This window comes from Arachis hypogaea, chromosome 9 (assembly GCF_003086295.3).
Source record: "Arachis hypogaea cultivar Tifrunner chromosome 9, arahy.Tifrunner.gnm2.J5K5, whole genome shotgun sequence".
NCBI lineage: Eukaryota > Viridiplantae > Streptophyta > Magnoliopsida > Fabales > Fabaceae > Arachis > Arachis hypogaea.
The window spans coordinates 94,090,716-94,105,654 of NC_092044.1; the positions used below are offsets into that span (position 1 = coordinate 94,090,716).

The 14,939-nt window shown below is 23.3% G+C and overlaps 1 protein-coding gene across 1 annotated transcript; it reads right to left on the reverse strand.

Annotated features, from left to right (window-relative positions):
* Positions 1-2,693: 2,693 nt before the first annotated feature.
* Positions 2,694-3,056, reverse strand: LOC112709320 (multiple organellar RNA editing factor 5, chloroplastic/mitochondrial-like). Its single transcript, XM_025761215.1, has one exon. It carries the CDS (start codon positions 3,054-3,056, stop codon positions 2,694-2,696), a length of 363 nt encoding a protein of 120 aa, XP_025617000.1.
* Between the last annotated feature and the right edge of the window lie 11,883 nt (positions 3,057-14,939).

Sequence of the window (14,939 nt, forward strand, 5' to 3'; positions counted from 1 at the left end):
ATATGTTATGCAATTTTTTTGAATAATTAACAAAATTCTCATATAGTAGATATCAGATGTATCCGGTGGAACATAGTTTAATCTCCCAATAAAATACTCTCTCTTGTGTGGATATTATTCCCTTTCTTCTATCTTATAAACAAATTGATTTGGAAACTCAGCATACTTAAAGTTTGACTTGCTTCAAATTCTTTGTTGGTCTCTCATCCATGTTAAGAACATCGTACCTTTCCCTTTCTCTTAATCAATGATTTTCTCAAGATTGTCATTGTCTTTAAAGATGATATTTTATTTTCTAGGTAAATAAAAGATTAATCTCATAACTGAATATCATAAACCAAAGTTCTCCATATAGCCTCCCGTATAGATAAATACCCATAATCATAAAATTATTTAATCTCATAATACATTTTTTAAATATGTTTTATCTTTTATATTTTTAATATTAACATACCAATAATAACATTTTAAATAAAAAAAATAAAAAAATATTTATTCACCAAAAATAATTTTTTCTCAACAAATTAAAATTCTTCCAGAACAAAAAAATTTAATATTAAAAAAATATTTATAACAAAATAAAATTAAAATAACAATCTAAATAGAGAATACTAAAATAAATAAATTTAAATTTATAGAATAAATCTTGAAATAAATCTAAATAAATAAATTTACATTGAAGTCAATATTAAAATTTCTAAATTTCGTTTTACTCATTTAATACGTGTAAGTATTTATATTAAAAAAACTAATTATAACTTAAAAAATAACAACAACAAAAATTGTAATAATTATATACATATATATTTTATATTTTAAAAATTAAAAATGAACAAATTCAAAAAAATTTAAACACAATTTATAAGTTATATTTTATTAAAGAAATAGTTACAATTTAAAAATTAATAATTAATTAATTATTTTATTTTATAAGATGAAACGACGTAAAGTATTTTTTTAAAAGTACGTTTATTTTTTATATTTTAATATTAACATATCAATAGTTATATTTTAAATAAAAAGATAAAAAAAATATTTATTTAAAAAATAATTTTTTTAATAAATTAAAATCCTTTAGGTATAAACAAAATTAATATTAAATTTTTTTTTAACAAAATAAAATTAAAATAATAATTTAAATACAAAATACTAAAATAAATAAATTCAAATATATATACTTACAATGAAGTTAATATAAATTTCATAGATTTCATTTTACTCATTTATTATGTGTAAGTGTTTATATTTAAAAAATAATAATTGATTATCCATCATCTATTTCTCTTAACAAATTCATGAATCGAGTCACAAGAGCCCTCTTAACTGTGACATGTATTTTTAAAAAAAAAAATTTTAAAAATTTAATTATGAAAAAATAACTTAAAATTAAAAAGTAACAACTTAAACAAATAATAATAATTTATGATTTAAAAGAATAATATGTAAATAACTTAAAATTCAAAAAATAACAAACTAAGCAAATAACTTAAAATTTAAAAAATAACCACCCAAGCAAAATATCTTAAAATTTAAAAAATAACAACCTAAGCAAAACAACTTAAAGAAATAACTAAGTTTAAAAAATAACAACCTCTTTTAAAGATGACGTTTTGTTTCTGTTTTCAAATTTAAGCTCTTATTATTTTATTTTCGAACTTGTTTCTAACTATTACTTGCTTTTTGTTATTTTGTTACTACTTTTAAATTGTTGATTTTATTATTAAACAACTGTCTTAATTTTAAAATAATTTATAAATAACTTTATTTAAATTAGTTCAATAATATTAAGATTTAAATATCTAACTACCTTGTTAATTCGAAAACTAAATCTTTATTGATATCTAACAATCTAACCAAATAATTTATTAATTTTTTCTAAATTAATTTAATAATATTAAGATTTAAATATCTAACTAGCTTGCTAATAAACTCAAAAATTAAATCCTTATTATTATCTAACAATTTAACCAAATAATCTATTAATTTATAAATAAAATTACAAAAATTTTCTAATAATGATATTTAAGAAAATAATCTCAAAACCCAACATATGAGCGTCACGTCAGTAAAAAGTCTCCTCATTTGTATTTGGTCTAGAGGAAATATTATTTTAAATTTAAAAAGTAACAACTTAAGCAAATAATAAATTATAATTTATAAATAATATTTTAAAGAATTTTAGTAATGACACCTAAGCAAATTATTAGTTCAACAACATTAAAAATTAAATACCCAACAATCTAAAAAAGTGTGTTTAAAAATTCAAAAGATAACAACCTAAGTAAATAAAATATGTTATAATTTATAAATAAAATTTTAAAAGTTTCTAGTGTCGACATTTAAGAAAATAAATTATTAAGGTGAATTATATGGTACAGATGTAAATTTACAGATATTTCTTTTAATATGATGAAAGATAAATTGATAAAGGTAGGACTCACATTTTAAATAATAATAAAATAATAAAAATTAACTATAAAAGGAATTATATTCTCTCTCTATACCACTTCAATCTGTACAGTAAAGTGCCCAATTATTAAACTCAATGTATAAGGACCACATCAGCATAAGAAAAGCTCCCTCTTTGTATTGCTATTGCTATAAAAATAAAGATAAAAATACGCTTAAGAAATGTGTAATATAATATAAAAATATATATTTTTTAAAATAAAAAAATATTTGATTTATTTTATTTATTTAAAAAATCTGTTAAGTATTTTATCGAGAGAATTGTCCATAACGGTAAGCCAGTGCTGGTAGTCGCATCCCGGGAACAGATGCGCCATCTCAGTGGGAGGGCGGTCGCTGAACGACGACGACGACGACCTAGAGTTCAGGGGAGAGTAAGCCGAGTCTCCACCTTTGCCGGCGCGGTTCACTCGGCACCGGATCCCACCGAATCTGGCGGCGAGAAAGAGAGCCGGGAATAGGGGGCGAACGGTATGAGGAGAAATGAGGGAGCGGCGCGAAAGAAGAGAGGCAGGTCTGGGAACGGCGGCGGCGATGGTGGAGAGGAGGCGCATGATGAAGAGGCGTGAGGCAAGAGCCCTTGCCATTTTGGATGAGAATGAGAGAGTGAGAGAGTGAGGAGTGGGGAGAACGGGTTTTAAAGATTAGGGTTTTGGCCTTTTGGGTGTGTTTGGACTTTCGATTTCATGATTTATGCAAAATTTCTAGCCCTTATTCCAAAATTCAAACCTATTTTATGGGGAATTAAATGCCATCTTGCGTTAGGGAGGAATGCTAGACGACCTTTACTAATTTGTCCATTAATTAGTTATTAACTAGTGTATGTTTTCGTGTCCTACACAGGATAATACATAAAATTATATAAAATTTTATATTAAATTTAAATAAAAAATATACATAGTAATTATTATTATAAATATTTTATAATTTAAAAATATTAAAAATAATTAATATTTATTTTAATCAATTTAAATTTTTTGAATGGTCATCTCATTTGCCCGCTTAAGCAAGTATTTAGAGTTCGAATCTCGCCTTGTGTATATCATAATCCATTAGTTAGCGACAGACCCTTAATAAATAGAGCATCAATATGTGGTGGATTAATTCTCGACTTGTCAAGTTAGGAAATCCATAGAAAAAATTGTATTTGTCTTTAAAATAGATAAATTTTTTATTAATAGAAATACTTATGAATTTTTGTCTTTGTTAAAATTTACTTTGGACAATTTTATTTATTGCGATCGTATTCATTCTTGAAATCAAAACAATATGATCAACATTGTTTCTTGTTAAAACTTCACATTTTATGAAATAATTTTTAAATTTTCAAATTCATAAACTTATGTCATTACAAAAGTTATTAGATCGATTAATATTTTTTGGTAATATGGTGTATCGAAAAACCATCCTTGAGTATTAGTTAGTGTGAAAAGAAACCGATAACAACTTTTGTTATTCAATATATAATTTATTCTATTGAAAAATAAATTAATATTTTCTAAACTTGTAAATACATTTTCTTCTAATTTCTTACACCATTTTATTTGATAATATTTACCTTTAAAAAAATAGCAAATGACCATACTATCTTATAATATATATGATGTACAAAGTAATTTCTTATCTTAAAATTAATTTTGGATAGTGAGATAAAATTAAAATATTTTTTTATTTTCTTACTCAAATTTGAATTTAGAATTGATTAACAACTTATCATTTTTTTAATTTCAATAAAAAATAAATTGGTTAAATGCAAAATATTCATCATTTAATAATTTCAATCATTTAAATTTTAATTACTAAAAATTAGATTAAAAATTAATTATAAACTTAATAATCGATAATATATATATATATTAGTACGTAAATAATAATATCCAATGTATTGATTATTTTTTTTGACAGAATTAATGTATAATATATTGAAAATTGATTTATTATCCAAAATTTTTTTATAAACTTTGTAATATGTGAAAATGGTAATCTTATTTTTTATTATTATTTAAGAAATTCTTCATAATTTTTTAATTATGTAATTAATTTAATTAATAAATCCTTATTATTACTTTTATACTAAAAAAATGTCAATTTATACTATTTACATATTTTTTCACTACTAATAAATAAATAAATATTTACACTATTATACTTATTGTTCTAGATGATAACTTAAGTTATTTATTTTGTATGTTAAATTTATTAAATGTTAAGATAAAAAATTAAAATTATTCAATAAATTATATAAATAGTTATTACAGAAAAGAAAAAAATTATATATCATATATAATAATCCTTGATATATATAGTGTCATGTATATATTAAAATTCTCTATTTTAATTATGTGAGTGATTATTGTTATTTTTACTTTTTCATTACACGAGAAAATAATATTTAAAACTAAAAAAGAGATAATTAATTTTTTTAATTTGAATTAAAAAAATGTCTTGCAAATATATCTAACTTTTACGTATCCTAAGTGTTATAATATTAAATAGTATAGTATTTACTATAACAATGATTCAAAATATTAATTTAAGATATATTTGGGTCTAGTAAGACCTCAATGCAAGCAAGATCAACTAAAATCTATTGTTAGGTCCCAAATCTGACTTAGGTTCATTACCTTAAAGGTCCAACGCAGATGAAGTCCACGCGTCCCCTCTTAAATCGGCTCACATTGGATCTCGGTTGCTAGTTAGATATGGTAATAAGGACTCAGGGGAGTGTGAGAAACCCACTTCCCATCCCTCATTCCTATTTAAAAAAAATGTCCCCGTTCTTTCTCCATCATTACAAGTTCCTATTTAATTACCCCTCAGAGAACGTAAATTTCTTCGAGTATCTACGAATATTCTTTAAAAATTTTTTAAAAAATTAACACAAAAAGACATAATATAATAAATCATAAAATAATCAATTCAATATAATTCAACACAATTTATAACATATTCGTTATGAAAAATAACATTTCAAAAGAAGAAAACATAAAAAAATCCAATATAATAACATAACATAATTTTTTAGGATGATACTGAGTGACGTAGTGACGGACTTGATGAGAGGTAGAGAAAGTGAGTTAGAGAGAGAGAGAGGATCAAGGCTGAGAATGAGTCTGGAAGAAAAAGAAAAATTTTGAATTGGAGGCAGAAATTAGGGTTACTAAATTCAAGAAATGGATTTACGTATATATAAATTAGGATAAATTAATAATTTTATATTCGCGTATATTTAATAAGTTTCATGGGGCGGGTATTTATGTCTGTGCCTCTATTAGGAGTGGCAAACGAGAAAGTCCGCTCTGTCTCGCCAAAAGCCTGCCCCGCCTAGTAAGACGGTCCTAAATTTTTCTCCCGCCTGCCTAATGGTAGGTTGGCGGGATCTCCTTTTTTTATAAACCATTAAATATTAAACAATATATATAATTTCACAACAATTTCAATAAATTTATAATTTCTAAAAATATAAAAAAATTATAATTTTTAAATTCACGCACGTTAACGTTTTTATAATTATAAATATGTAATAAATATAATTATAAATCAATGTTTTTAAACAAAATAATAAAACCAGCATTGTCCAAAGAAAAAAAATTATCCAAAATATATAATTAAATATCTTCAAGTTTATAATCAATCAAACATAAAGCATAATCCAAAATATAACTTAAAACTTTTTCAATTATCATCTTCATCCTCTTGTAGATCAATAACATCATAGAAATTTGTAAAAAATGGCTCTACCAAAATAAAAGTTTGGCCCAGTGGAAAAGCCTGTCCCGCCCTGCCCCGCCGAAGTCTGCCAAATTCCGTGGATTAGGCGGGATTTTTAAGTTTGGTAGTCATAAATTTTCAGTCCAACCCGCATTTTTTGGCGGGTTATGCGACCAGGTTTCAACCCGTTTGCCATCCCTAGTCCCCATCCATTTTTGCGTGGAGGATTTCAGGAGTCCCATCTAGTTCCAAAATGTGAGTAATCCCTACAAATACCCATTTCGACTGTTTTTGTGATCATCCTTATTACTAGCATTCATTGGTTCGTGACGTGGAGCTATTCTAACCACTCAATAAATTCTCAGATAATCAAAGTTTAGGTTATATCATTTTTATAAAGTTACATGTATCCTTATTATAACAATATTAATAAAAGATAAATGGATAAACACTAAATTATTGTTTGGATATAAGATTAAAAATAAGAGGAAAGAAAATAGAAAGAAAAGTATATTTTTTTGTGTGCTGTTTCGATGAGAAAAATGAATGAAAAGAAAATAGAGGAAAAAATTTCTTTTGCTTGAATGGAAGGAACAGTAAGAAGAGAAAAAATCATAATAGAGAAAAATTATATTAATATTTTTATATATTATATATAAATTATAATTCAAATGGTAATTCTGTATTTTTATCCATGTTTGTACTTTTGAATCAGTTTTTTTCGCAACTTTGAAGAGAAAAAATTTACGTGAGCTCCATATACACTTTTATGTTTTTCATTCAATTTCTTTGTTGAACCAAATAATGAAAAATTGATTTTTCTATCCATTTTTTTCTCCAGCATGTTATTTCTGTATAAATTCTTCTAATCTAAACAATACATAAATATGTCATCTATTCTATTATATATAACAATAACTAATATCACATATTAGGCTAATTTGCGTTAATAAACCAAAGTCACCCTAAAATTACCTAAATCCCTTAAACTCAATAACGTTACCTAATTGTCTCCATTTACATTTCCATATAAATCGAATTTAATAAATTCGAATTAGGGTAATAAGTAGTAAATCTAATTTATATTTAATAATTTACCTCTAATTTATGGTAACAATGTAAGATATGATGCCAAAAAAAAAACTAAAGCGACATAAATTTTTTGCTAACAAAAATTTTTTTTTAAAATTTTTTAGACACGTATCTATCTTTTTAAGTTATACATTTTGATTTATATAAATTAATGATAATTAAATGTACAAAAAATATTAATTAATAAAAAAATAAAATTTAAGATAAACATGTCCTGAACAAATTGAAATAAAATAAAGACTTTTAATTATGATCATTAATTATAATTACATATATTTACTTCAAGATTTATACTTTAAAGACACAATATATTAATATTTTGTATTTTATATTTTTTAATTTTATACTACCACAAACATTAGTTATTCTCCAATAATGACAATACTTTTAAAAAAAATAAACATAACTAAATGATCTTAAAATTATATAATAATTTTCAACATAACAAAAAAATATACAATTACCTAAAATATAATATTTGTGTAGTAACTGAAATTTAATTGTCAATATAAAGTAATATATAATATCATTTCGTAATTCGTAATCAAATAAGTGTTTAATCAAAGAATTTAATATTTATATAATAATATGACAAAATAAATTAAAGTTTGAGTTTAATCATAGCAAGCCTTCAAGTTTAAATTTTTATAAATTAATTTATTTGTGTTAAAGTGAATTGCGCAATAAAAAATTCATAAAAATTTCATATATTGAAGTAGACAACAATTTATTTATAAATACAAAAATTGTATTGAATAAGTAAGAAATTATTTTATTTTAATTTGGTCCATAATTCACATTATTTGAATTTAGCTCAATATATATGATTTGATTTGATTTAATTATTAGTTGAAAAGATCTCAGTTACCTATTTTATTCATAGATTTATTATTTTAATGACTAATAAATTAATCAAATTAATTAATTAGTACACACAATAAATTTGAGTTAATAAATTAAAATAAATAAATTAAAAATACTAACAGAATATTAAAATAAATAAATTAGAAAATATTACCAAATCGAATTGATATAAATTACAATAAATTATATAATATTTAAATATTTAATCAAATTAATTAGTTAATATAGTTAATTTATCGTAATAACTTATAGTTAATGAGTTAAAAGAAATATTATTCTTTTTATATAATAGAATAAATCAATTTGAATGCATAATATTATTCTTATTAAAATTATCTAATTATATTTATGCAACTTAAAGTTTTAGAGAAAATTATTAATAACATCTTATTGGTCAAAAAACATTAATGATTCTAGAGTTTAGATAACTTGATGTAAATTTCTTTTTATTTTTTACATTAACTTTAGATAAATAAAAATTAGTTCTAACATATAATTGAAAACTTAAAATGCAATTAATAAAATTTTTTTATCTATAATTATTAATGAGATGTAGTCTAGATATAATGAAAAATAAATCATATAAATAAAAATTTTGCATAATAGATAAAGTTAAATTCAAGGATAACGATGTTTTTTAATTAATTTTTTTAGTTTATTCAATTACAATAATAATAATAATAATAATAATAATAATAATAATAATAATAATAATAATAATAATAATAATAATAATAATAATATATTTGTCTAACTTAATTTAACTTTCTCGTAGACAAATCCTAATCTATTTTATATTCATCTACATTAGAAAAAGAAGAAAGAAATGAAGGATATACAATCTTTAACATGGTACTTTTTTAGGTATTTAGAAATCTAGAACAAAAAAAAAACCTTGAAAAACCAAATAGCCATCTAGCTTTTCTTGCCCTCAATTCTGTAACCTCACTCCCAAAAACTCAGAAGAATATAATATTGCTTGACTTGCTTTCGAATGCAGTAGAGAAAAACATGCAACTTCCATCTCATCGCCGTTATTCTACCTGCCCAGTTATTACTGTTGTCGTGTCTGCTCCGCCGCCGTGTGCGTTGCTATGCGTCATCCAATTTAATGAATTTAATTAGAATAAACAATAAATTATTTATTTTATTTTAGACTTTCTAAATGAAAAAACCAATTCTGTGATACAATGAATTATAATTAACGTAGTCTAATTAATTAAGTAATATAAATTATAATAATTATATTAATATTTAAATATCCAATCAAATTAATTAGTTGATATAATTAAGTCATTGTAATAAATTGTATTGAATGAGTTAAAATAATTAAATTGGGAAACACTCTGTGAAGCATGCTACGTCAGTTCCATCATTAAGTGTAGAAACCCAATTTTTATATAATAGAATAGATAGATAAATAGAATAAATAAGTAAGTAAGTGTTTACACTATTATACTTCTTGTTCTACATGATGACTTAATATATTTGTTTTGTATGTTAAATAATATATATAAATAATATTTTGTATCTTATATTCATTAAATATTGATATTAAGAGGAGAAAATTATGTAATAAATTTTATAAATAGTAATTATAAAAAATAAATAATTATTTATTACATATAATAATTTTTGGTATACATAGGATCATGTATATATTAGGATATCTATTTTAATTATGTGAGTAATTATTGTTATTTTTACTTTTTTATTATATTAGTAAATAATATTTAAAACTAAAAGAAAGAAAAATAAATAAAAAATTTTCTTAATTTGAATAAAAACTCTCTTATAAATATAGTAAAAATATAAGATGTCATGTAGAAAAAAAGTTAAAGCGACATAAATTTTTACTAAAAATAAAAATATTTTTTTGTTTATTTTTTTAGACACATAACTATTTTATTCAAGGTAAAAATTTTAATTGATATAAACTAATGATAATTAAGTATACAAAAAAAAAGCAATCAATAAAAAAATAAAACTTAAATAAGGCAAATATGTTCTGAAAAAAATTAGAATAAAATAAAAATTTCAATTATAACCATTAATCATAATCATATATATTTATTTTAAGATTTATACTTCAAAAATTCAGAATATTAATATTTTGTATTTTTTATTTTTTAAATTTTAGATTATTATAAATATTTGTTGTTCTCTAATAATAGCAATCCTTTTAAAAGAATAAACATAATTAAATAATTTTAAAAATATATAATAATTTTTAAAATAACAAAAATGTACAATTACCTAAAATATATTATTTTTGTGTAGCAATTGAAAACTAATATAAAAGTTATATATAATATCCTATCATAAACAAATAAGTGTTTAATTAAAGAATTTAATATTTATATAATATAAAAAATAAATTAAAATTTGAACTTAATCATAGTAAACACTCAATTTTAAATTTTTATAAATTAAATTTTATCATTTTTTTTCTCGAAGTAACTTATACAATGAAAAATTCTTAACGCATTATTGATACTCAAATAGTAGAAATAATATATTAATAATAAAAAATATTATTAAAAGTTAAATATACAGATAAAAAATTATAACTTGCAAAAATATATCTAAAATTTATTACATAAATATTAAAAGTCATGTATTTATATAAATTAAATTATATTAAATGGTAAGATATTTAGATATTTAATTAAATTTAAAAATAAATAGTATACCAATTCAAATAATTTAAATTGGAGATAAAAAAGATATATAATCAAATTATATCATATAACATATAACATTTCTATAAGTTTCTTTTTTAAGAGATTTAATACAAAAATATTTATCATCATCTATTTAACGTAACAATTTAAATTTAGGTGAATTGTTTCAAAAAAAATACCTTTTTCGAATTATTTATTGTTAATATCAGGTCAATTTCATAACATTCAATAATGATATAAATGATTATATTTGAACTATAAAGTTAGCCTAAAATAAAATATAGAAATTGATGAGAACAAAATATTAAGACAAAAAATGATTAGAAGCGTAAAAATAGAAAAAAAATCAAATTTAAATAATGTCAAAAAGAATCTAATATATAAAAATGTGAATTGTAAAAATAGAGGGATACATATATAAAAAAGAATAGCATGCATGCATAAACATTGTTTACTATATCATAATTTGCTCTAGCTATACAATAAATTCAGTGGCAGTCGGCAGTCGGCAGCTCCAAAAGTTTGCATTGGTGCACCTCGAGCACATGACCTGATTTCTTAAGCTGCAAGTATGCCGAGCATATTGTCATCTAATTCCATCAGCAACGGTAATGCTTAAATTGGGACATTTTCGAGTTATAAACAAACAATTAACGAAACATTATTCATCCATACCTTCTCATTTATCCATAAAAGAAATTTTACATAAAGAAAAAAGAAAAGAAGAAAAAAAGAGTTGAAATAGCAAGAGTGATAAAAATGATGATTCTTATCATTTTGTTTGGCCGTCTATATATAGAAGACCAGAAAATCATGATTATCTAACAAAATTAATTTGTATTTATTGCATTTAATTTAAATAAGAAAGAAATGATCATATTTTAGTTTAGTATTTAATTCACATTATTTGAATTTGACTCAATACATATAATTTAATTTGATTTAATTATTAGTTAAAAATATCTCAATTGCTTATTTTATTTATAGATTTATTATTTTAATTATTAATAATTTAATCAAATCAATTAATTAATATACATAATTTATACCTAATTTGATTTAATAAATTAAAAAATACTACCAGAATATTAAAAGAAATAAATTAGGAAATACTATCAAAATAAATTGATATAAATTATAATAATTATGTAATATTTAAATATCTAATTAAATCAATTAATTGATATAATTAATCTCATAATAGATTATATTTAATGAGTTAAAAGAAATAAATCGAGAAACACTCTTAGAAGCATGCCACGTTAGCTCTATAATTAAGTATAGAAATCCGATTTTTATATAATAGAATAGACGTTAATTCATATATAATATATAAACAAATTTAATTAGAATATATAATAATTTATTTATTTTATTTTAGACTTTATAAATGAAAAGAGTAATTCACTAATATAACGAATTATAATTAATGTAGTATAATTAATTAAATATAAATTATAATAAATTATATTAAGAAAAGAAATATTTAAATATCTAATCAAATCAATTAGTTGATATAATTAAGTCAGTGCAATAAATTGTATTGAATGAGTTAAAATAATTAAATTAGGAAACACTCTCCGAAGCATGCCACGTCAGCTTCATCATTAAGTGCAGACATCCGATTTTTATATAATAGAATAGATGTTTAAAAATATAAAATAAAATATATTATAAAATTATTAAATTAAAAAAATTAAATTAAAAAATTTGAATTAATGACTAATTAAATAATTATCATAAATAATAAATTATAATAATTTTTTAATATTTTTTATGATTAAATTTGTCACTCGTTCTTTTCTTCAATTTTTTTAAATTTTATACTTTAACAATTGTAAATTAGTCATATTAATTTTGCTATTATTTTCATTGTTAACACATAGACTATAACATACTCTTAATTGTCCTAATTATTTGTTAACATAATAACCGATCAAATCAATTTTAATTTAAGGAGATGTTTTATCGATTTTTAACAAATCGATGGTGGTTCGATTATAATAATTTGGGAGCGAAACCTACTCTTCTTTTGCAGGTACCAATTTTATTTGCATCAAAATCTATGTCTTTGACAATGACAATGATCAATTTAGTACAGAGAGGTCAGGATTGACAGCTTTTCAAATTCCATTTCCTTCATGATTTCTTCCCTTTTGCATGCGCTTTTTCTCACTTCTTCAACCCATACTTGCCTTAGAAACCTAAAATCACTCAACAAATACATTGAAACACCAAATGAGATTAAAGTGAATAAAAATTGACTAAATTAAGCACAAAAGAGCATGTTTCTACTTTTAAGCACATTTTAGGAAGAAATCTCAAAAGCATGCTATTTAGATGAATAAATGTGGGTTTATATGATGAAATCCACTCAAATCAATTTAAAATATATCATCAAATATGGATTCATCAATAGGTCTTCCCGTTGAAGAAGGGTGGCCTGTTGTTTGACTGGCCTTCAATTAGAGTATAGGCAACTGTGGTTGTGCGCAAGTTGTTCACCATTGGACCTTTGCTCCAAGAGGTGAAGCTTGATTCTTGAGACCTTAGTTCTTGATACCAATTGAAGGTTGTAGAAGGCTTAGAGAAGGGGGGGTTGAATCTATAACCTTCTTTTATGTTACTGAAATAACCCTTTAAAACAATCTTTCAATTCTGATTCTGTTTGAACTCAACAGCAAAAAATTTATAAGACAATTTATTTTTGTCTCATGAATATCAGAAAACAGAACAGAGTAGGGAAGAGAGAAGTTGACACCATCATGTATCCTGGTTCAGTTGCCTTGGGCAATGCAACCTACATCTAGTTTCTACCACAATAATGGTGGAATTTCCACTATAGTTAAAATATTACATACACCAATTCCTCATGATTGACACAATCCTTTCACTTTCAAGTTCTAACCTAACTTGACTTGGTTATGCTAATATCTAACTATTCACTCTTAGTGCTTACCCTACTAAGAAAGGGGTACCTCACAGGTACAAGATACAAGACACTTAATCAACCTAAAGAAATCTGAAATAACTCTAGGCTTTTCATTCATGTGTATCTCTCTGCCTTTTTTCACTCTTAGGCTCTTTCAATGACTTTCTCATTTAGCCTTTTACTTCAAGAAATTACAGAAAGATAAACATTGAAAAGTAAATTACAATCTGTAAAACATGAAGGAGATTGACTCTTCAATAACCTCTTTGCTATGTGATAAACCAAATTTGCTAGCCTCTAATTCAGTTCTTCATTCTGGTGGAATGCTTCTTTAGACTAGAAAACATTGTCCAGTTAGATGAACTTCTTCAGAAAGCTTGTTCATAGAACAAAACTTCAAGAACACTGGTTTTTTCTCCTTACATCAGTAGAAACAAAATTTTTCTTTTTGTATCTCCTTGCATGTTGCTGAGTTGCTCTCCTTTGAGTCCACTCCTCGAAAAATGGAATGCTGGAACAAACCCTTTTTTTGCTTGACCGAAAGCCTTAGATCAGCAAAGATACAAGTTTCAAAGGTAAACTTGAATCTAAACCATTTATTTTTGCTTTGACTCCAAGTTTCTTTCTTGACTGTTGATCTACAGTAGAATTACATAACATCCATTTTTTCATTTTACTAGAAATGTGTATGAGGGGAAGGAAGCTTCAGCAAGTTACTTTGGGGTACCAATAATGGAAAGATATTTCTGATTTTGCCCTAACTTCTGATTTCTTCTTCTTTCTTCTTTGTAGCTAACCTCTTTTTCCTTCTAGGATGTGAACCCTGGCATAGCCATCTCTAACTTAGCTTATCTTGCTTTGATTAGGGTGATTAGACATTAGCTTTTTGTGATTTACCTTTCTCTCTCTTTCTTTTTTGATGAAAGAACAAGAAGAACAAAGCTCTCTCTTTCTCTTTCTTTCTGATTCTTACTGAAGCAAACATGTGAAATGCTTTGGGAGGTTTTGGGAGGCTTCAGCTTGAGTAATGTGCATTGGGCTTAGATTATCTTTACTTACCTCTTAGCCCATGTGGCTTTTTTATTATTTTTATTTGGGTTTTATTTATTAGGCAACCCACCAGCAGTGTTTTGGTTTCTTTGCATTTGGGTTGTTGTTCCTTTTGATTTGGCCTGCAACACTTAACG